This window comes from Camellia sinensis, chromosome 4 (assembly GCF_055761805.1).
Source record: "Camellia sinensis isolate YWXY chromosome 4, ASM5576180v1, whole genome shotgun sequence".
Classification (NCBI taxonomy): domain Eukaryota; kingdom Viridiplantae; phylum Streptophyta; class Magnoliopsida; order Ericales; family Theaceae; genus Camellia; species Camellia sinensis.
This window is the reverse complement of record NC_138964.1, coordinates 224,130,374-224,153,503: the sequence shown is the minus strand read 5'-3', so window position 1 is coordinate 224,153,503 and position 23,130 is coordinate 224,130,374. Positions and strand designations below refer to the sequence as shown.

At 37.8% G+C, this 23,130-nt stretch overlaps 2 protein-coding genes across 4 annotated transcripts; both read right to left on the bottom strand.

Annotated features, from left to right (window-relative positions):
• Window positions 1-17,869, bottom strand: LOC114311655 (phytyl ester synthase 2, chloroplastic). 2 transcript variants are annotated; one of them, XM_082867707.1, is made up of 14 exons: window positions 16,874-17,869; window positions 16,462-16,513; window positions 16,136-16,191; window positions 15,110-15,268; window positions 14,865-15,014; window positions 14,195-14,301; window positions 13,693-13,814; window positions 11,764-11,872; window positions 11,379-11,509; window positions 7,151-7,520; window positions 6,502-6,615; window positions 6,010-6,095; window positions 1,552-1,661; window positions 1-484 (listed from the first exon to the last, which is right to left on the bottom strand). In XM_082867707.1, exons 1-14 carry the CDS (start codon window positions 17,211-17,213, stop codon window positions 294-296), a joined length of 2,097 nt encoding a protein of 698 aa, XP_082723833.1. In that variant the 5' UTR covers window positions 17,214-17,869; the 3' UTR covers window positions 1-293. The 2 variants fall into 2 exon arrangements, with proteins under 2 accessions (XP_082723833.1, XP_082723834.1); XM_082867708.1 differs by lacking the exon at window positions 14,865-15,014.
• Window positions 17,870-18,404: 535 nt separating this feature from the next.
• Window positions 18,405-22,676, bottom strand: LOC114311503 (Endosomal targeting BRO1-like domain-containing protein). Of its 2 annotated transcripts, none has more exons than XM_082867710.1 (12): window positions 22,382-22,676; window positions 21,847-22,086; window positions 21,693-21,767; window positions 21,535-21,593; window positions 21,015-21,150; window positions 20,834-20,930; window positions 20,672-20,738; window positions 20,198-20,296; window positions 19,430-19,519; window positions 19,166-19,320; window positions 18,959-19,060; window positions 18,405-18,856 (listed from the first exon to the last, which is right to left on the bottom strand). In XM_082867710.1, exons 2-12 carry the CDS (start codon window positions 22,046-22,048, stop codon window positions 18,688-18,690), a joined length of 1,251 nt encoding a protein of 416 aa, XP_082723836.1. In that variant the 5' UTR covers window positions 22,049-22,086; window positions 22,382-22,676; the 3' UTR covers window positions 18,405-18,687. The 2 variants fall into 2 exon arrangements, with proteins under 2 accessions (XP_082723836.1, XP_082723835.1); XM_082867709.1 differs by having other exon boundaries at window positions 21,847-22,020.
• Between the last annotated feature and the right edge of the window lie 454 nt (window positions 22,677-23,130).

The window sequence follows — 23,130 nt, the reverse complement described above, 5'->3', positions numbered from 1 at the left end:
TTTTACAATTTCTAAACCAGGATATCAATAGCCGAAGCAAGAGCTACAAGAACCATTTCAGTACATGCATCATGTATTACAAATTTGTTAAATAAATCTTTACTTGACAATCACTAACTAAATCAACAACAACATCCTATACGAGCAAGAATCTGAATGCCTAAAATCCAGCCCCACCCTTGAATCTATTTATTAACTTATTTTCTTTCCTTTTTTGAGGGGAAAATGAATCATGCATGGGGTGGGTTGATGTGCTAGCTAAGAATGGAACCCACCTTTGATGGGAACAATGATCAAAGTTCAAATGTTGGAACTTCAGAATCAAAACCATGTGTTGCCTGGAAAATTAATCGAGGCAGTATACTTCTATTAGGATCATGTTCTCTTTTCTCCTTCAAGAAAGCAATGCATTTCTCAACCTCGGACTTGACTTCTACATACAATTCGTGTGCTTTCTCCCTACTCTTTAATTCTTGCTTCCTCCCTTCACCATAGAATGAAAAGGCAAGATTAAGAATTGACAAAATTTACTTTAAAAATAAAACGTTTAGGAAGAAACAATATAATTATATGAAACCTCTAACAGTATTTACTATCCAAGCAGGGGCACAAGCATCTTAGAACTGTTCTGAAGTCTCAAATCTCTGTTAGACAATCTTTTAAAACACATAACTCATTGTGGAAAGCGGACTTGGAAATGTGCACATCACGTAGCAACCACTCATAAATTAATATACGAGTAGGAGTCATTTGGGGTGAGATATCAAACGTGGCTTCTTATTTATGTATAATCAGTAACTTGTGTTACATTATTCTAAGAGCTTGAATTGGTATAGTTGGTTCAGTAAATCCCCACCGAGAACTAAACCAACAAATTCCCTGAAGGTTTGACACAGAACTGAAGCATGAGTGACACAATTAGATCAAAATCAGAATAAAACATCAATCGATTTGTTTTGTCCAAACAATAGGCATATATCAAAGGTATAGGACCCATTTCCATGAGCCAGAAAAAATCAAAGGATTAAAATTCCAAGGTGCATGGAACGGAGACACAAAAACAAATAAAACACTCATACAAGTATTGCAAACATGGTTAAACTTGACACAAGTTCTAATAATGAGTGTAATTAAATATATAAACACAAATTCTCTCTGTTGGTTCTTTGTTAGTTCTCCATTTAATCAAACTAGTCAATGTTGAGAACCAAACAAACCAAACTGGTGATGCCAAGTTGGCTTGACTCTTCGGTTGAGTTGAGCCAGACAGACTTGTATTCCCCACACGATAAGCAAGAGACTCATCATTTTAGAGGGTCAATAAGATAGACATAACTGTTTGCTGCCACCAAGAAGACAGTAATTGTAGAGGTACACAACCAAGTGAACTGAGGTTTTTTACTATATTCATTGATGATTTCTGAATTTGGTGCACTACAGGTAGTTTTCAATTTACATAAATATATTACTTTCATTAAGCACAATTAACTCTAAAGTATTTGAGAGAATTCTACCATCAATCTGAGATTAGGGGGACAGTGAATAACATACCTTCTGTTTCAATTGGTTTCCCAAAAAAGTAATAGAAGCGGCCTGGAAGTTTAGGTAAGATAATTGGAAGGTGCACAGCTTGGTTTGCAACTTCTCCTTCGGTGTCAGTTCTATGAACACAATTTCAGAACAATATTCAAACAAAGAATGAATCAATAAAAATAAATAACAAAGAGATACAAAGAAATATAACTATATTAAGTTGCAACTACAGGAGAAACTAGTGAATTTTCAATCATATTATCAAGAATCAATTTTGAATCCTTGCCTATTTGACTTAGTTATGGATGAATTAACTAAAAAAGTATTCAGGATGATCTTAGTGTATGTTATTTGCAAATGATATTGTTCTATGGGGTAAAACTAAGGGAGGAATTAACACAAAGAATACCAACAAAATTGAAAGAAAAAATTATAGAACTATCGGGTCAACAATGCTTTACGGGATAGAATAAGGGCAGAAACGACACGGTCATAAAATGAGTATAGCTAAAATGAGAATGCTTAGATAGATGTGTGGTAAAATTACGAAAGACAATTAAAAATGAAATTGTAGGAGTAGAGTATCAATTGAGGATCAGTTGAGAGAGAATTGGCTAAAATGGTTCGATCATGTACAATAAAAACCTATAGATGCAACTGTAAGCAAGATTGATATGATCAATTGATCACCTTATTAGGGGGAAGGGAAGACCTAAACTGACATGAAAAAGTAATATCAAATTATTTAATATAATTAAGCATATAGCCCTTGGCAAAGTAAAATGAAGAAAAAAGATTCATGCAGCCGGCCTCACTTGATTGGGACACAAGGCTTACTTTGGTTTGGTTGTAAGAATTTATGTATTTATTGATTGATTGATGTATTACAAGATAGATCAATTACAATTCCTATACAATCTATATATAGAAGAAAATATGGTAGTAGGTGTAGTGGAGGTGATAGTGGGTTAGGTGAAGTGGAGTGTGTGGTGAAGTGGAGGTAGGTGAAGTGGAGTGTGTAGTGGAGTAGGTGAAGGTAAAGATGGGAAATTCTAACAGCCCCCCGCAAACTCAAGGAGGAGAGAAACTAACCAACTTGAGTTTGGAGAGAGTAACAAAACAAGAAAATACATAAAAATAAAAAAGGATAGGAGACACTGTATGGTCGTGTCAGACCGTTGGTGAAGACACTGAATGGTGGTGTCATAACGTTGTAGAGGACACTGTATGGGGGTGTCATAACGTTGTAGAGGACACGGTATGGTGGTGTCATAATGGTGTAGAGGACACTGGATGGCGGTGTCAGACCGCTGTAGAAGACAGTTTATGGGGTCATGTCGGACCGTTGTAGAAAACAGTTTATGGGGTCATGTCGGACCGTTGTAGAAGACAATGTTGTGACAGTTTACGGAGTCTTGCTGGACCCTTGTAGAAACTAACCGGAATCAATGTCGGGACAGTTTACAGAGTCTTGTCGGACCCTTGTAGAAACTAACCGGAATCAATGTCGGGACAGTTTACAGAGTCTTGTCGGACCCATAAAGGAGCTAACCGAAATTAATGTCGGGACAGTTTACAGAGTCTTGTCGGACCCATAAAGGAGCTAACCGGAATCAATGTCGGGACAGTTTACAAAGTCTTGTCGGACCCTTAAAAAGTCGCACCCTCAAAAGGTGTGCCCAATTTTTCAAAAAAAAGGCGTGCCATCAAAAGGCGTGCCGACTTTATTAAAAGATGTGCCATGAAAAGGCGTGCCAGTTTGTCGGGCGTCAAGAGGCGCGCGATGCGCGTGGCTGCCTCTGTGTCATGGTCTTTATAAACCGAAGCGGAGGAGGCAGAAACTGAGACAGAAAAAAACTGAGAGAAACCTCTGAAAAATTCTTCGTTGTGCTGAGAAAGAGAGGTTTTGCTGAGAAGATACTCTGTAACACTCTCTATAACACTCTGTTGCCCAAAAAAAAAAAAAATGGCTTCGTCTTTCCGCGGGCTGCTCACCCTCTTTCCCGACCTCAACGAGTCCACAGGAGAGAGAACTGGTGCGGTGGCCAGTGAACCTCAACCAAACACCGCTGGGTATACTCCGTTGAACTTTCCGATGCGGTCTGTGGAGCAAAGAATGGCAGTGCTGTCGGATGTGGAGGCCAATCAGTATACTTTGAAGGCATGTGTGGAAAGTATGACGGCGGTCACAAATTTGTCAAACCGGCTGCAGAGTAGGACAAATGAGGTGCAGCATGTAAACGCCCAACTGGCTTTGCTCCAACGCATGTATAAGGATGCGCGAGCAGAGATAAGCGTGCTAAGGGCAGAAAACAAGGAGCTGAAGCGGAAGGCCACCGTGATGTTCCGATTTGGAGGGCCACCAGATGCGGGAGTGGAGGAGCAGGGAGGAGGCAACTGGCGTGGTGGTCGAGGAAGCACGGAGGCAGTACCGTCAAAGGCTGTCCAAGACGGAGGCAAGAAAAAGAGACCGGCGGCAGAGTAGGTCGGTGGGTGGCCGTCTGCAGAAAAGAAAACGAAGCTGTTGTTGTTGTGATATTTGTTTTGTGTATTTTTGTGGTTGTTGTTGTTGTTGTTGTTGTTGTTGTTTTTTTTTTTTTTTTTTTTTTTTTTTTTTTTTTTTTTTTTTTTGTAAAATATGGATCGGGGTTGATCCCGATATGAATAAAATGAGTGTATTGTGAAAAGCCGAATGGCGTGAATGGACAAGATGGAGCAGAAAAATTAAACTGGAATGATTTTTTTTTTTTTTTTTTTTTTTAATAAAATAATAATAATAATAATAAAAAATAAAATGAATAAAATGAAGTGGAGGCATGGTCTGAATGATGTCTTTGTGAAGTTGGGGGCATGGTCTGACAACGAGTGGGGTGGCATGTAAAGAAAAAATAAAAAAAATAAAAGAAGAAAAGTAAAATAAAATAATAATAATAATAATAAATAAAATATCCGTAAGCTTTGTTTGTGCAAAAGAGGAGAATAACTCTCCCAACACAAAGCACGTGGGTGGGTTGCAAAAGTGGAGATAGTGGGAACTTTAGTTAATATATTATAAGAAACATGGTCAGGGCACAAAGTTGATTATCCCCAAATGTGAGGTGTTGTAAGAGCACCGAACTGCTGTTGTAAATTCTCTTGGAGATGAAAATGGAGTCCCAGCAGAGGAGAGCAGAGCCAGCTGGACTCCACGCCGCAAAAATTATCCCGGCCACCGGCGATGTAGTCGAAGGAGATCGCCGGTGAGATTTCGATCAACTGGTCGTTGCGCCAGCATTGGATTCGCCGGGTTGTTTGTTCGGCGACGATGCCGCAGACGGTGGCGGAGCCGTAGATCACGGCGATGGTGGAGGAGGAGCCGCCGAGGGCGTGGGCTGGAGAGACGGCGTTGGGTTTAAGAGCGTGGACCATGTCTGGGAACTTCATTCCATCACGGACGAAAAAAAACGGGGAAATTATTTCCCACCAGATCAAAGTTACCCTCTCTGGTGTAAAACTTCACTGCAAAACCTCGAGGATCCCTCAGGGTTTCAGGGCTACCACGCTCATGGATAACAGTGGAGAAACGAACAATAACAGGTGTCTGGACTCCTTTTGCACTGGAGTTATTGTTCCACACTGGAGCTCCAGAATTTGTTGTCCAGAAAGGAGAGTTGAAAGCACTTGAAGGACGGTACTTGTATGGATCCATAGCGGCAGATGAGAGAGAGACAGAGAGGTAAGAGAGAGGAAGATGAAGTTATAGTCTGGGTATGTGTAGAGGTCCGGCGGGCGGCCAAGGCGAGGCTGCCGCCCGCCGGTGAAGCAGAATGAATAGGTTCTTAACCTTGCTCTGATACCATGTAAGAATTTATGTATTTATTGATTGATTGATGTATTACAAGATAGATCAATTACAATTCCTATACAATCTATATATAGAAGAAAATGTGGTAGTAGGTGTAGTGGAGGTGATAGTGGGTTAGGTGAAGTGGAGTGTGTGGTGAAGTGGAGGTAGGTGAAGTGGAGTGTGTAGTGGAGTAGGTGAAGGTAAAGATGGGAAATTCTAACATTGGTTATTAAGTTGCACCTCATAGAGTGCCACATTATTGGATGGATAAACAGATATAGTAAAATTTTAGGGAGTTCGGTCCTTCAATTTCTCCACTTTGCTATTAGAGAGAGGTGTGGGAAAAAGATTTGGTACCTTACTACAATCACATATGGAGCATAAAGATATGAGAAAATGATGAGAAATGAGGTCGAACTCAAGACTAAAGTACATATTTAATGAATTACAACCTATTGTCACTCTCACCATCTTTTGTAATTTTTATTGTCACACCAGGTCCCCCATTGTGGTCATTTTAGCCTACATTATCAGCTTGATATAAAACTTGTTATAGCTCACTTTATTTGAAAACCAAGCCAATTACAAATGCTCAGACTAAGCAAGTTCATCTTGGTGTCAACAGAAGTAATACAAAATATTTAAAATACCTCAACTGCACAGCCTCATCAGTAAGTTCTGCTATTCCAGCCCTAAAATAAGGAATCTTCATGAGATCATGATAATCAAGGACTACCTGATCAAAGAAAACCAGCAACACATTAATCATTAGAGGATCACCCCATTAATTGAGAACAAAAATCACTCGTAAAACGACAGAGACACAGCACATATTGCATCCATCATGTTTCTTAGGCCACGATTGTTTGAAAATTGTATAATAATGAAGGATACTACATACAGACAACAGTAACAACAATGCCATCAAAAATATTCTGCAAGAATTAAACAAAATTTATAACCGAAAATTTATTAGATCTCATTGCTATGCCCTAGAACAACAGATGAATCCATTCTCAAAAGACAATGACTAAGATAAATTTAACTAGGAATGTGGAAATTCAAGCTTTGAAAGGGCACATGTAAATTTGTATGCAGTGGAAAATGGAAACTGATAATAGGGTATTAAATTTCAAGCTTACTTGACCAACATCATCTTCTCCAACAGCACCAAAAGGTACAATTTTTGCTCCAAATCTTGCTGCCATCCTAATGAACTCAGATTGTTGTGGCCAGAATAACTTGTACTCCTCACCCTGATTGGTGCGACACACTTGAGTGTTAAACAAACACACTAAATTTCTCATGTACACATTAACCACACCAAAGATAGAGTAGATGAAATGCACATCAATATCCTTAACTTTAATGAGAGTCGGTAAAATTTTCTCCTGAGTTAAGAAAGTAAAAAGCTCCATTTGGTGAATAGTGCCTCTGCTCAGTTGAGAAATTAAAATAGCTTGGCTAGCAGTGGACTTGTTCATAACATTGGACTTAAGAGCAACATAGGAGAAAAAAATAATTGTCCTATTTAAGTCATGCCAGGGATAAAAATCGTCACAGATAAGAGGCTCTCACTCCTTAAGCTGAAGACTGTCAGTGCTTAGGAAAAGTAAATTAGGTTACTTCATTACCTACCTGTCTTTCAAGTGATTATATCCTACAAGGCAAGCAACAGAATGCTAGCAAGATGGAATGACATACTAGTATAAACATGCCATTATTAAAAGTACGAGAAATATTGGATTTGTAGGATGTAGATCAAGGTAGGATGTAACCTTTAAATCATACCTTTCGGTGAAGAGCCTCACGCATTCCTCCTGGATACAATAGGACATGGGACTTTGAAGCAAAAAGTTTATAGAAGTTAGTTGCTGATACAGGAACTGCACCCATCATTCTGAATGTGTCAAATGATGATAACTCAGGTAACAATCCATCTCTCAACTTTGTGAACATCATGGGATGTGCTATCCCTCGCAGAAGAATATTTCTTTCTTTCCAAATACGGGATACCAAAGGAACCAATTCCAACCCAAGCAACATGTGATAGCCGACAAATAAGACCGGCCCCTCAGAAGGAATCCCTGCAAGGCCTTTCACAATCTTCCCATCCTCTAAAGTTGAGAACATCACAGGACTAGTAGCCAACTCAATCCATCTAAAATATATAATCATTAAACAAAGTAAGAGATAATTGCTGATAATTCTCCAACAGCTAAATTTCAAAGCAACTCACCCAAAAAATGGGTTGAGAATTTTTGAATGGGCTATAGTCCATTAGTGGAATAATGATAAATGTTAGAATTTACCATCACCTACCACACACTTACCATCACCTACCACACACTCACCTACTACACTCACCTACTCCTCACCTACCACCACCTAACCTACATCTATATAATCAATCCATTGTAACAGAACAAACATCAATCAATCAATAATACATACATTTTTCATGGTATCAGAGCTAAATTAACAACCTCATCATTCTGCTTCACCGGCGGGCGGCAGCCTCACCTTGGCCGCTCGCCGGACCTCTACACATACCTTCACTCCGCTGTCACAAATTCCATAACTGAAGAGCGGGGTCTCGATTTCAGCCTCTGATTCCGTCTTCTCTTCCTCCGCTTTTCTTTCCTCTCTCAAAAATTCCCCAAATCAATCGACTTTCCCAAGAAACAAACAAAACCCCCGAATCGACTTTTTCGAGCAGCTTCTCGATTCTGTACCAATCGACGAAGTGATTTCTGGTCTCCTGTTCTTCCCTCGGATTGATCCATTGAATCCACAGCTACAAGTGCTCCATGCTGAACTCCATAGGACTGGTTTTTATCATCAGTGTCAACATCTGTGGAAGTGTCCGTCTGTTGGCTATTGTCAGCCATTCCAGAATCTCCCACCAAACCCTAAAGGAATCATCTTTCAACCCTCAAATTTCCAAATTAGTCCCAGAATCAGATGAGAATAGTAACAAGCCTCTGTTTTTTGGGAACAGAGGGCTCGATATCGACTTGAATCTGGACTTCAGCTCTCCGCCGCATACGGCGGACTCCGGCGGCGGAGGAGTCGATACGGCGCACGTTTCCATGGCCGAGAAGAGTTCAGTCGGTGAATGCGATCTTAAGGAAGAGGTTAACGGTTGCGATTCGTCTGCGAACAAGGATGATGAAGAGGAAGAAGAAGAAGAATCAGTAGTTGAAGAGAGAGGAACAGAGTTCTCAGAGGTCATAAATACGCGATCTCAAAGCTCGGAAATCGATCACAATGGAGTCGCTGAAGACACAACGATGATCAAACCGAACAATAACAATCCACTACCAGAACTCATAAGTGATCACGACTTTCTACATTTGCTAATCGAAGCCGCGAAGTTGATTTCCGGCGACTTCATCGACAGCCGAGCCTATGGATCGGCTTCTGCGACTCAGCTTCAGTATGATTACGACTACGAAGAGTACTTGGACGACTCGGAGGGATCGATTCCAGGAAGAGGAGTGCAGTGGGTGATCATGGGGGATCCACTGGCGAAGAAACAGGTTTATGCTGAGAGGCTCTCGAAGCTTCTTCGAGTCCCTCACATTTCTATGGGCTCGCTTGTTCGCCAAGAGCCACACCCTCAGTCTTCTCTCTACAAACAGATTTCAAATGCTGTGAACCAACGGATTGGGGCACAGATAAACACATTGTTTATCTGTGATTCAGGAGCAGCTCCCATGTCTGCTTTTTCAGAAAGTTAAAAAAATAAAAAAAATAAAAATAAAAATAAATAAATATAAAAAAAAATAAAAAGAGGAATAATCTTGGAGGGGTGGAAGCTCTCTCTCTCTCACTTCCCGTTCTCCCACATGCACGCACTTTATGTTAAAAATATTTTATTTTTAATCCACCCACACCCTCTCTCTCAGGTTCCACCCACTTTAATCATTTCCACCACTATTTTTTTTATCACACTTCTCTTTATATCCTTTATACAGATATATTTTTTTTTCTCTCCACCGCATCTGCTTTCTCTCTTAATATCTTATTATTATTATTATTATTATCACAAAAAAAAAAAAAAAAAAAAAACACGAAGCCGATGACCTGCACACCAAACTCCACCTTATTTTATTCATGTCGGGACTCACCCCGATCACCATTTTACATAAAAAAAAAAAAAACCACACAAACACAACCCAAACAACCACATACACAGGCGGCCTTTTTCTTCTCTACTCTGCCGCCAGTCTCTTCTTCTTGCCTCCGTCCTGGGCGGCCCTTGACGGTACTGCCTCCGTGCTTCCTCGACCACCAAGCCAGTTGCCTCCTCCCTGCTCCTCCACTCCCGCATCTGGTGGCCCTCCAAATCGGAACATCACGGTGGCCTTCCGCTTCAGCTCTTTGTTTTCTGCCTTTAGCACACTTATCTCTGCTCACGCATCCTTATACATGCGTTGGAGCAGAGCCAGCTGGGAGTTCAACTGCTGCACCTCATTTGCCCTACTCTGCAGCCGGTTCGACAAATTTGTGACCGCAGTCATGGTTTCCACGCATGACTTCAAAGTATACTGATTGGCCTCCACATCCGACTGCACTGCCATTCTTTGCTCCACCGACCGCATCGGAAAGTTCAACGGGGCAAACTCCGGGGCACTTGGTTGAGTTTCCAGTGCCACCGCACCAGTTCTCTCTCTCGTTAACTCGTTGAGGTCGGGAAAGAGGGTGAGCAGCCCGCGGGAAGACGATGAAGCCATTTTCTAAGCAACAGAGTGTTACACAGTATCTCTCTCAGAAATCTCTCTCAGAAAACAGAGTGTTACAGAATATCTCTCGCAACAGAGTGTTACAGACTCTCTCTCTCAGCACACCGCAGAGTTTTTCTGACTCTCTCTCTCAGCACAATGAAGTTTTTTTTTTTCAGAGGTTTTTCGCAGCTTTTCTCTGCCTCAGCCTCAGCCTCCGTCTTATAGCCGAGGCAGCCACGCGCATCGCGCGCCTCTTGACAGCCGACAAACGGGCACGCAAGTCAAGGCACTCACGTGCTTCGCCATCATGTCCAGCACACCTTTTGATGATTGGGCACGCCTTTTGATGGCACGCTTTTTGAAAGATTGGCCACACCTTTTAAGGGTGCGACTTTTTAAGGGGTCCGACAAGACTCTGTAAACTGTAAACTGTCCCGACATTGATTCCGGTTAGCTCCTTCAAGGGTCCGACAAGACTCTGTAAACTGTCCCGACATTGATTCCGGTTAGTTTCTACAAGGGTCCAGCAAGACTCTGTAAACTGTCACAACAACTGTCACAACATTGTCTGCTACAACGGTCCGACATGACCCCATAAACTGTCTTCTACATCGGTCTGACACCACATTTCAGTGTCTTCACCAACGGTCTGACACGACCATACCGTGTCTCCTATCTTTTTTTTATTTTTATGTATTTTCTTGTTTTGTTCCTCTCTTCAAACTCAAGTTGGTTAGTTTCTATCCTCCTTGAGTTTGCGGGGGGCTGTTAGAATTTACCATCACCTACCACACACTTACCATCACCTACCACACACTCACCTACTACACTCACCTACTCCTCACCTACCACCACCTAACCTACATCTATATAATCAATCCATTGTAACAGAACAAACATCAATCAATCAATAATACATACATTTTTCAATAAATGTCATACACACACAAGATAAAGAATCAAGCTACGAAAGGAGTTAAACAAGTTGATTTCTAAGTAATAATAATAACAACAATAATATGATTGTTATTAAAAACAATTTGAATTGGCATAAACATTGCTGTCATCAACTTTCTACATCACTTGTACAATAATTTTTTTGATTACATAAAACATATGAGTTTACCTAAGAGATCCAATGATATAACCAGCTCCTTCAGCTGATAACCAAATAGCATGTCCTATACCCATGCATATGTAGGGATATGCCATAAATCGGTAAGAAACCCAAAATTTCTATCATTGTTAATATGTAACGAAAATTAGTTATATTTGCAAATATCAATTACCTGTTTGACTCATATATTTTTTTGAATTCAGAAGGGGTTGGCAGCATGTAATCTGAGGCATAGTCGAGGTATCTTGCACGGCGATAGAAACTCGCACCCTTTATGATGGTTACTAAATCAACATCTTCTTCCTGTCACATATTGGCAGAACTAGAACACATATTAGCCAGACTTGTAGGGTGAAAAATCAAGTAAATTTTCTTTCAGTCAAAACCATGAAGCAATATAATTTAAGAACTTTGTGAGATTATTTATATATTAATACTACATTTGAAATCTCAGGTTTCAGACTTAGAAACATTATTTCAATGTCCACTTAATATTCAAAAATAAAAGACAAAAATTAATGCAAGCCATTTGTTTTATGGCATAGAGTTCATCCTACCAAGAAGAGGGCATGTCCGCTGTCATTAAACCTGCGAATCTCACATTGTGGAAGTGTACGACGAAGTCTTTCACCTTCCTCTTGACTTGGTAGAAACAAATCCCTCCCGCTGTAGAGAAAAACATAACAATGTTTACTATGTTATAACATTAATTGGGTCAGTTCAAGCTCTATTAAAAAAAAAAAAAGTCTACTGATGCAAGGCACAGGAATAAGAAAGGCAAAACTGGATATTGCAAATGGGGCTTACTTGGGACTTTGGACAACTAAAAGTCTTAACGTGCTTTGGTCTAGTTACAGTTGTGTTTACTTATGTTCTAGAAGTTAAAAATTATTTTTAATTTCTAGGTTTACCAACCATGTTTGTTGAACTAGTGGTTCATGCATTGTATTTGGGTCAAATTCTGTTACTGGATCTTTACATGTGGTCTTAGGTAGTTCTAGAAAGGTCTTGCTAGTCGAAGTTTGAAGTAACATGGAAGTTGCAGTCTTTGTAAAAGTAGAATAAATCTCCTAACTTAAAAATTTCTATGTAATCTTCCATTTCAATGGCCTAGAGTTCCAGGATTGTGTGTCATATGATACATTTTAACCCTCAAGGGGTGAAGCCTAAAGCGCTATGCATAAGATTAGCAGCTTCTTCTTCTTATATACAGCTTTTTATTTATTTTTCCTTTTCTTTAATTTTATGCAATTTATTAGCATGCAATCAAACCTTAATCTCACTCTTTTTGACCTCAAATATCCACATTCAACAAGCCTAATCTTTCTCCCCATCCAAATCTTAACCAACAATACAAACCTTTAAAAAAGGAGGAGAAAAGAAATGACGTAACATTGAAGCTCTGATTAGGATTTTATAGTAACTCTGACTACAGTAATTGTCATTCCAAGAGTTGAAGTTGCCAAATCAATGACTTGACAATAAGTAAACTAAGTTTCTCACTTATTTATTGCGAACTCAACTCCAAGGTGGGATATTGTAAATCCATGTTGAATACAATTTAGGGATGGTAATAAGCTACTGCAGAGAAAGGGCAAGTTTTTATTATGTAGCTAAGGTCTTTTGTGACTTGTTGGCCCTTTTGCTATTTGAAACAGGAATTTCAATATCAGTGTCACAGGAATTTTTTACAAATGGTCACCCTACAAGATGATGATGATGATGATGAAGATGATGATGATGATGATGGTAACAATAAACACCATCGCAGTAATAATGACGCAAATGCTGAAAGGAAGTAGCTTGGAAATTATTGCTAAGAATCCACTCTAGAAGAAGGTTTCTCTCACTAGCAACCATTAGCGGGTTATGATTTCTTTTCTAGAATTAATCTCCTCTCTTAAATATTATCTCTTTTCTTCTCAATCTTCTTTTGTCAAAATTGAAATCCTCCAGCATACAAAATAAACTGTGTCAAGCATGTTCGGCTAACTCTTCACAAGCTGCCACACTAAACTCGACAGTCACACAGACAAGATTGACTTCACTCTAAGACAGAGCTAGGAGACTAACAGTTAAAGGAATATGCTGAAGTGGAGTAGAATCATTGCAGTTAGAATTTAAAACAGATAAACAGTATCATTTGCTAGTATGTACCCTGGTAAAATTCATGAAACTAGACGTGTGTTTTAGGCCCCGTTTGGGGACTTACCTTTTTAGCCAAAAAGCCAACAACTCATACCAAAAAGTCAAAGATTCTCTTTTCTCTCTACTTTTGCACATCTTTTCGTAATTAGCCAAAAAGTCATCCCAAACATATAAGTTTTTTTTACTTACTTTTTTAGCCAAATAGCCAAAAAGTTACTAAATTAGCCTGTTCCCAAACGAGGCCTTAGTATCAACTTGTCAACAAATAAGTTCTCACAATATTTGTTCCTCAATATAGTTTGAATAGGTCAAGCTGGAAAAAGCTGAAGAGTGAGAACCTGGAAAGTATCAGTGTCTGTGCTTTGACAGCATGGAGACGTGAATTGGAATCTGCAGAAGCTGAACTGAGCATCTGCAGTTTCCAAAGAATCGTTTCTCTGGGTAGAACATCAGCCAGGACCTGTAATCTCAATCAGTAATCCTTCTCTTCTCTCACAAAATTAACATTTTAGGACAAGAAAATTAAATTCAAGCAACAAGATGAAAGGCATCAATACAGAAATTATAAGCACACATCAGTCATCACTGAGGGAAATCCAGAACTCCTGCATACTCAATATTGTGAGTAATGTAGACAGGTGGGCTATGTCCATGTTGAAACCAAGGCATTGTAAAATTTAACAAATTTGTGTGGATAAGAAGAAGCCATCCACAGAGACACCATGAACAGTATCACTGATGTAATGAACAATATGCGGAACAAAGTCTCATTCATTTTATCAAGAAGAAAATTATTAGCATAGTTCACTTATCTATCCATGGTCAATTGATGAATCTTACAGAAAAGTATGACGACAATGCTCCAACACTCTCTGATAGTTCTCCAACTGTTTCTTGCAGAGGAAGTCTTTTCTCCACAGTAGCCATCACCATCTTGAAAGGAATACCTATACATAACAATTGCTGGTTTCATTGGGAAGCTCTTACGTGCATGGTTAATTTGCAACAAAAGGTTCTGCTTGATTAGGCCCGTGAATAGCTGTAAGTGACTAGATGTGCCAATTTCCGAACATACCAGGAATATATGTATGCATATGAAGTCGGTCAGCAATTGTGGCCAATGGACTGAAATATTGTAGTATGTTTTTGGTAAGTAAATAGCTGTCAGCAATTTCGAATGGTCATAGAAGTCTTGGTTCAGCTTGGCATGTATGTATTCCTAGAAGGCTAGAACACATAATGATGTGGCAATGTCATTATTGTAAATAAATGCATCTTCAATGGTGTTTTGTTTTGAAGTGAATCGTCCATAATGAGCCACATCATTGCGTATGAAAATTATGTATGAATTTTTTGTTTGTATGGCATTACTGATATGTTGAAAGAAAAAATGTCAAACTGTGTCATCATTTGATGTCAAATTATCCACAGTACCTTAATGGCGTCATGCCAGCTTCATTTAATAGTAGTAAAGCTAGAATGAAAAATATGAGCAATGAGGCAAACCAACCTGTCATTGAACTCAGTATATAGGGCAGAGTAAGATGGAGCTGTTCAGGCATTATTTGTAATAAAGGTTTTAGAGGTTGCATCATCTGTTCAGGTATGATTTGTAATAAAGGTATTAGAGGTTGCAGCTGCGATTTGCTGAAACTTGTAGCTACAAGAACACATTGTGCAAAAGGATTGTGGGAGTCAAAAAATCACTCAACCTATGAGCCTTCATCGACATGACAATTTAAGAAGACTTCCCACCTGGGTTTGCCAAGATAAGTATAAGATCGATGTCGGGATTACGGGCAGCAACACTTAGTGCAAGGCATGCTCCAACGGATTCTCCAACAAGATATATGGGTCTTTTTGGTGAACTGCAATTCTCTGACCTTACTGTTCTTTCAACCAGCTCCACCAGGTCTGAACCACAAAAAGTTGGAAGACTAGATCACAATGCTATTCACACATATTTCACACCAATAGTAAAAGACGTGATTGTGTTCTTCATCTTCAAAACTAAACTCAAATTAAGCCATCCCTAGAAGTTCAGATGGCACCTTTTGTGGTCTTCGTGCATTTGATATAGAACAAAATAAAAATAAAAGAAAAAGGGAAGTTCATCACATTTTATAAGATGATATCCTTTTTTAGGTTCACCAGCAATGGAAATGGTTTATTCCTATAACAAGCTTTCTGCACCGTTTGGGAAGATGGTTTGTGGCTATTTTAGCCACAAAAGACAAAATAGACTATTTTAGCACAACAAACAAAACATGACATCCAACCCATAATCATTACACTCTTCTCTCACAAAAAAAACCAAAAAGCCCTTCCCAAACCAAACTTTTTAACCCAGGCTAAAAAAGCCAAAAAACCAACCCACTTCCCAAACGAAGCCGTACATGTCCTGCACTCCGTTCCAGATGATGGAATTTGTAGCACTATGCAATTAGGCTGTAAAATTTCTGTGCAATATTCAAGCACATTTAAGTTTCAAAATCATTTGTCAACTTCTCTTTTATTTTATGAGATACAGAAATTATGGGAAATTGTGGGCACCATTATCCCAATTTCGTTAAGAGAATTCTATTGACAACCTTTAATGTACTTTGGCTAAGACAACTCACCAATTTAAGCTCAAAATCCTTATTATAAACGCAGGGCAAAGGGGCAGGGGAGTGCCAATTATATGATCATTTAGCCAAAAAATTGATGGTGCTTGTATTGTGGCTAATCTTTTGAATATTACAATTACAAAATAAAGAAAAGGAGTTGAGAGCAAGAGACCTGCAAATGGTGTTCGATCCATAACTGGAATGTGCAAGCACCAAATATCAAAGATCCTTCATTAAGAATAAATCATGGATTAGACAGCAAAACCAATCATATTAAATAAAGCAACCTACCATACAAAAGGCATATAAATTCAAGTTCAACAGCGATAATGATACTGACAATTTTTTACATCAACCGTGATACTAAAGAAGAGAGACTAAATTCATTAAGATCTTTCATTCTCTTTTCTTTAATTATTTTTTCCTCCCCTCCACAAGTTCCTCGACAAATCCTTAATCTAAACACAATCTAAAGAAAATTTAAATTTGGGAGCTTACTCTCCAAGTCTTTGATGCTGCAAAATAAGTCCAAGCCCAACACCATCAATCCCTGCAATATTTAAAACCAAACAGAGTCGAGTATTAAAATTTCTTTTCATGAATTTTTATAAAAAAAAAAATGGGAAAAAAATGAAATTATAATTTAACGATAAAATAGAATGCAATAATGTGTAGTGTGACTGTTTTATAATTAATTAATTAATTAGCACGCATACTTTTAGAAATCAAAAGAGAAGGCCAACTTTTTTGGGCAAAGTGATTGCTCATATAATGTAAAAATGATAAGAACAGCAAAAAGAACATCATCATAGGCTATCATACACTCAGTCTATGCCTACTCTCTGTTTGTTTCGATGGAAAATGTTCCAAAATTTTCCCGAGGTCAAACAAGTTTTGGTAAGAAAATGACCGGGTAAAAAGAGCAAGAGAGGAGAGCCGTTTAATCGAGATCCGCACTCGAATGGCGAGAACCAGCGAGGCGGCCCACCGTCCGATCTAATCATGTCCTTGGACAGTTCAAAGTAATCCTTCAAGCTCAACCGTTGATCTTCCGGCATAGCCTCCGAGCTATCGCTGCGTTTGGATACGGTGGCCGCCTCATGCAACCTTCCGTTGTCGGAGACGGTGAAAGCTGGTGGCTGAGTCGGCGTAACAGTCGCCGACACCGGAACTTTCCGTTTGAATTTGAATCTAACGGCGGCCGGCGAGAGAACGGCTGAGAAAAGTCCTGCTCCGGTGGCCGCCGCCATGAAGTTATCTCTCTCTCTCGTTTCGGACAGTTTTAGGACATCTGGTGGCGTGCGGACTTCTGTATTTCAAGGCATTTGACAGTTTAGTTGAGAGATGCTCGATCGATGCAAAATGCTCTTATATAAAAATACAAATACAAATACAAATACAAATACATTTACATTGGTTGAATTTGGGATTCGTCTATTTTTCCTATTAATAATTCAGATTTGTCTTTCTATTTTTATATTAATTCAGATTTATTTTTAAAATAATAAGGGAAATATCATGGGGAAGGTGAAAAAACATAAAAAAAAGATGACTTGTCGTTTGTTACAGCCATATTAGCACAACTCGAACTAATTGATGATGGATGATGATGATGGATAAGCTTATTTATTAGATCCGCTGTTAAATGACATCAACTGAGAAGATAATTTATGCGGTATATCTTTCTTTCTTTTTTTTTCTTTTTTTTTTTTTTGTGATGGTATAAAGTTTTCACTAATTAAAATAATATTTATTTTACTTTTTATTAAAATAATATTTGTTCTTAAAATAATAATACTCATACCATATTTTGCACAAATTTATACTTTAATTTTAACATGTGAACTACCTTCACTCCATTTAATAGTGTAAACTATCATTAATTCATACTACACACGACTAAATGCATTTATATGAAGATGTTGCTATTGGTAGTTTTCTTTCAAGAAAACAAAAACTACCCTTTCAAATGTTTTTAAGAACAATTGAGACAGTCTACAAAAGCGTGAATGATAAAAAAATAAATAAATATAATAAATAAAAGTGTGAATATAACCACTCTTGTATTCTATTGAATATCTAACTTGTTCTTTTTTTTCTTTTTTCTTTTTTCTTTTTTCTTTTTTTTTAAGATTGGAATATCACTATCTAGTGGAGCTTGTTAGAATGCAAATGGTCAACATCTTCATCATGGCTACAATACAACTCATGAAGTCACTAAATTTGATAAAATATGTGCATCAATAGAAAAAAACATACAAAAAAATTATATCGTGAATAGTATATTTCTTAATTATGTTGGAGTATTAAACTTCAAAGGGCACAAAGGCCTACTGGGTGGGGCTAACTCGAGGAAGACAGCCCAGGCCCAGGGCAAAGCAAAGAGGCAAATACTAAACCTCATCAGATACTCACAAATTTCTGTCACAAGTCGCAAAAACTACACATCAATTTATTTTATATTAAAATTTTAAATAAAAGATACAAACTATGGCAAGTTTCAATGATCCATCCATTGGTTTAGCATTAGGGGGGCTGTGCAGAAGTGATAATAATTTGAACAAAACAATCGGGGTATTATTTAGGTTTTCAAAAGCAGAAAATTTACTTATGACTTGTTATGTTTTAGTGATATATAGATATTAGGACGTACAGTCATCACAAAACATTATCACTGGGTAATTTTTTCAACAAGGCAAGATAGAGGTTCCATATGATGATGGGTCATTCAGTTTCCATCTCATCTTCACAATCTTTAAGATGCTCTTTGAGAGGTTGACTTGGTATTTCATATTTTTCACTAGCCCATGCTGAGTCCATCTCAGGCAATTCGTAGTCGTCAGGCCTTAACGACAGCTGGAATTCTGGAAGATCAGGCAAGATTTGGAGACCCCTGTATCATTTTTGAGTAATTAAGTTTGCACATACCTAATATTGTCCAAACAACTTGAATTACAAAAAGGTAGGGGAAAAAGAAAAAAGTGAAAGCTCATACTTCTCTTGGTCTAAAAGGTATCCATACATCTCCGACTTCCTGGATGCTATTTCAGGAACTTTCTTGTTTAAAAGCTTCATAGCACCCCACGGTGGAGGAGACCTTGACAGAAGAAATCAGGGCATCAAATAAACAGTGTTTTGAAATGTAAAGTGGTACAGTGAAAATGTTAATGTGCACTGCATGTAAAGCCAATTCAAAACCAACCTCGTGACAGGAACTGCAAGACAAAAGCTTAGACAAATCTTCTTGCTTTCTAAGAGTAGTTCTTCTGCAGCGAGAAAACAACATACAGCACTAACATGGCAGGATGGTTCAGTGCCCTTGTCAAGGATCAGACCATGGTAGTAGTAAGCTGCAGCCTGATAATGCCCACATGATGATTAAAATCTAAATATTAGAATTAACTTGATGCATGAGAAGAGAAATTTTCGAAATCAGAATTGAAGTTTGATTATGATCAATGTATACCTTTGCTTCAAGATATTTCCATTTGATGAACTGTAGATGCTTCTTTCCATATCCATGATTGAAGTTACATTCAGACAAGCAGCAATGAGCCTGATTAAACAACAAAGAAAAAAAGATTGCATCAACAGATGTGTTAACAGTTGCAATTTAATTCCTAGACATGCAGGCAAATTATTTTCTGGCAAGTACACTTTCCAGCAGAAAAATGAAAGCAATTTGAACTAAGCATTAACATTAAAAAGCCCTTGTTGGAAACAGGGAAAGAAAAACAACAAAGATTGAACATCTTAATGGAAGACTTTAACCTTCTATTGCGTTATAAAAATCCATGTAAAAGCCCAACCTTGCAACAATAAACTCCTACTCACAAAAATTGCTCTAGTCATCTAGAAAATTCTCTTCTGAATAAAATGTCTCAAGCAAACATACAACTGGAGTAAAATGAAACAAAGAACTGTGATGTGATCTCAATCTCATCAAGAAAAATATTACATTCCGCTCAGATAATAAAAAAAGACGTTCTGTTAGAAGCTACAAATATCCAAAGCTACGGCAAAATAGTTTCTCAACAAATACCATTTAAAAATTATCTCAATTCTTTCAGCTGTATTGCTTAGTTGGTGAATCCTGTATTTACCAGATTAAGAATATACATCAAATGTAGGTGGAAGGAGGAATCCCCACACCACAGATGGAGCATGGAAAAATAGCTTAATGATAATGGTAATGATGAGGTAAACTTCAGTTATGAAAAAGAATATCTAATACCTGTCCGAAATAGCTGAGTTGTTCACATGCCAGCCTTCTCTTCACAGATAAAGTAGCATTTTGACTTTCAACAGCTAAACCAAGTTGAATTCCAGTTCCCTGAATTTGTCATATAGCAGTATCAAAGATCAGTTATCTCTTAGACGCTAAGAACCAAATGTCGTGGTTGGTCATTCTTCAATTTGAGGAATCAAATCTCACATGTGGTTTTTGTCTTTTTAATGTTTTTTGTGCTTTTCACTAAATAAGGGAATGATTGTAAATAATATAGTAAAATTTGGTCATTCATGTTCTTAAATTTCTTATCATTTCCACTATGACATTCAAAATGACTCCTGATTCCTTCTTTCTTTCTTTCTTTTCTTTTGGTTTTTCACCTTACTTCCTCCTTTTAGAAGTAGGTGTCTCTTGTTAGTTCCCAGTCGTGGGTCAAAATCAGTGAACTTTGTACTACAGAACTCAAGTCTTATATACCTGGCCTAGTGCTTGAATGGAAAGAGCTTCCAATACACCCTCCTGCAAATCTTTTGGCAACCTCTTCCTGTATATACAAAAATGTGCCCGATAGTAATGGACTGAATCGACTCTTATAAGTAGTAAAAATATCTAGAAGTTTTGGAAAATATGTATACATACTTAATATCAGGTGGTAAGTGAACAAGAACATTCCGGACACAAAATTCCAAGTAACCCGATGCCTTTAGCAATAAATCAACAGCATCACGCATGCAATCTAGAGAACGACATAAACAATTAGTCAAAGCTGAAAACATCACATGTGGATTTTGTCAACCTAAAAAAGAAGTCATATAGAAACCTGCAGATACAAGTCTTTCAGAAGAACCCGAGTGATCTTTAGGAATCAACATGGAATTTGCCTCTGTCAATGCCAACATAGCCATCATGTGGATAACAGATAGTATTTCAAACCAGGAGTTTGCAACACAGATTTCCTGTTCATCACATTGTTGATCCAATTACTAAACGTACAAGTATGCCATGTTCGTTTGAGCGGATTGGATTAAATAGGATTAGTATTCTTGGGAGGGATTTTGTGTCTCAGAATTATGAGGGGCATTGATAAAATCCTATCAATTTTGCAATATAACTAATTAGTCGGAACCTCTTATTGGTCTTTCATTTTGTGTCCCACTCTCTTGAGATTCAATAGTCCCCTGTGTAGGGAATACCATATCTGGATGAATTATCAACGTGGACCCCAATTTTCTTAGTCAAACATCATATTTTGTATTTTGTTAGATTATTAATCTAACCCCAATGCCATGTTCGCCCAAACAAACATGGCGGTGTAAAGTATTACACAGCTAAATACTTACTTGTCGTCCATCCTCTAAATTTTTCCACTTGAACTCCACTACTTGTTGAAGACCATGCTCTGTAAACGCAAGCATTATTTATATTATTATGACAAAAACACACAAATGCCTACATTTAGATATGTATGTCTTATGTAGATGTTGTGTATGAGAGAGACCTTTGGTAGTGAGGCCAAGTAGAAGAGGCAAGTACTCCTCCAATGCTCGCTGTAGTTGGGTAAAAGCAGATCCACCTGCAGAAAATAAAAATGCTCACTTCAACCCACAAAACTAGCTATATCAAACAATGAGCTCATTCATAAGAGAGCAAACCAGTGTCCTCTACAATCAGCACAATCTGATTCCGAAGTGAAACAATCCTATTCGCGAGATCTTTTGGAATTAGGCCTCTGAGCGCTCTCTGAAGATCAGATTGTACCGGAACACGCATTGAGGGAACAAAAATCGCAATTTCGGGGATGCTCAATTTCTTCTTTTTCCTCCCAACTGCATATACAGAAGATGTGCACCCCATAATTGTTCTCGCAGGGCACTAGTTTCGAATTTAACATCCTAGACACATACATCATGAATCATCACATCAATTCTACATTTTAGTCAAACTCACAACAATCAAAATTGCAAAACCATGAAAATTGAAGGTAAAACAAAAACAGAAAGAGTTTTAGGTTAATCCACAATTGAATAAGCTACGAAGCAATAACTGAGAAGTGGAACAGTTGGGTTAGAATTAATGAGAACCTAAATATTGGCACAACAACATCGACAGTTAAAGCGAGCTTGTGATTTGACAGACAAGTGCATACAAGCGTGAGTGTATATATAAATATATAGTGAGAAAACTTACTGGCTTCTGACAGGAGAGGGGAGGAAGAGAAGGGGGAGAGATTGTGAAGGGTTCTTCGAGGTTGGGTTAGAGATGTTGATATCACCATCCATATGAATGAATGAATTGTATGAGAGAGAGAGAGAGAGAGAGAGAGAGGGAGAGGGATCTGGTTAGTGAGTGGGAAGCAGCTCTGGAACCGAGAAATCAATCACATGGCAAATGCGTAGGAAGAAAAACTTGTCTCAGCGACGATGTAGGGGCACTCGCATCGCATTGACTTCTGCAACAACTTTTATATAAATTTCTATATCTTAAAATATAAGGAAATTTGTTAAAACTTCTTATTAGATTTTTATTTGGTAAAAATGGCAGTTTAATTTATTTTATTTCATAAATATTCTAAAAAATATATATATATAATTGAGTAAAAATAAAATAAATTATTTTTTTTTTTCTTGAACAATATTGTTAAAGTAACATATTATTATAAATCAGAATAATATATTACTGTCTAATAGAATAACGTGTTACTGTGAGACAGAATAATATGTTACTTTCACTATTTAAATCAATTTCGACAGTACTATTTTTTTTTTAAAGAATTTCATAGTCAACCTATATCTTATTTGATAGATCTTGATAAAAGAATTCTAAAAATACTAATTTTATTAAAAATCGACATCTATATTAAAGTTATATTATTTTAAATTTTAATATTTTGATAATAATAATATATGTTAAATTTTTTAAGAAATTTTTTTTATACT

Bases quoted from the DNA above. Each gene is read 5' to 3' on its own strand.
- LOC114311655 (XM_082867707.1), bottom strand. From the start codon at position 17,213: ATGGCGGCGGCCACCGGAGCAGGACTTTTCTCAGCCGTTCTCTCGCCG. The intron at 11,510-11,763 runs GTAGGATGAACT...AATATGTGACAG, and splicing joins GCGGACATGCCCTCTTCTTG to GAAGAAGATGTTGATTTAGT. The intron at 6,616-7,150 runs GTATGATTTAAA...CGCACCAATCAG, and splicing joins GTGAGGCTCTTCACCGAAAG to GGTGAGGAGTACAAGTTATT.
- LOC114311503 (XM_082867709.1), bottom strand. From the start codon at position 22,469: ATGGTGATATCAACATCTCTAACCCAACCTCGAAGAACCCTTCACAAT. The intron at 19,321-19,429 runs GTATACATTGAT...GGGCATTATCAG, and splicing joins GGAAATATCTTGAAGCAAAG to GCTGCAGCTTACTACTACCA. The intron at 18,857-18,958 runs GTATGAGCTTTC...AAAATGATACAG, and splicing joins TACCTTTTAGACCAAGAGAA to GGGTCTCCAAATCTTGCCTG.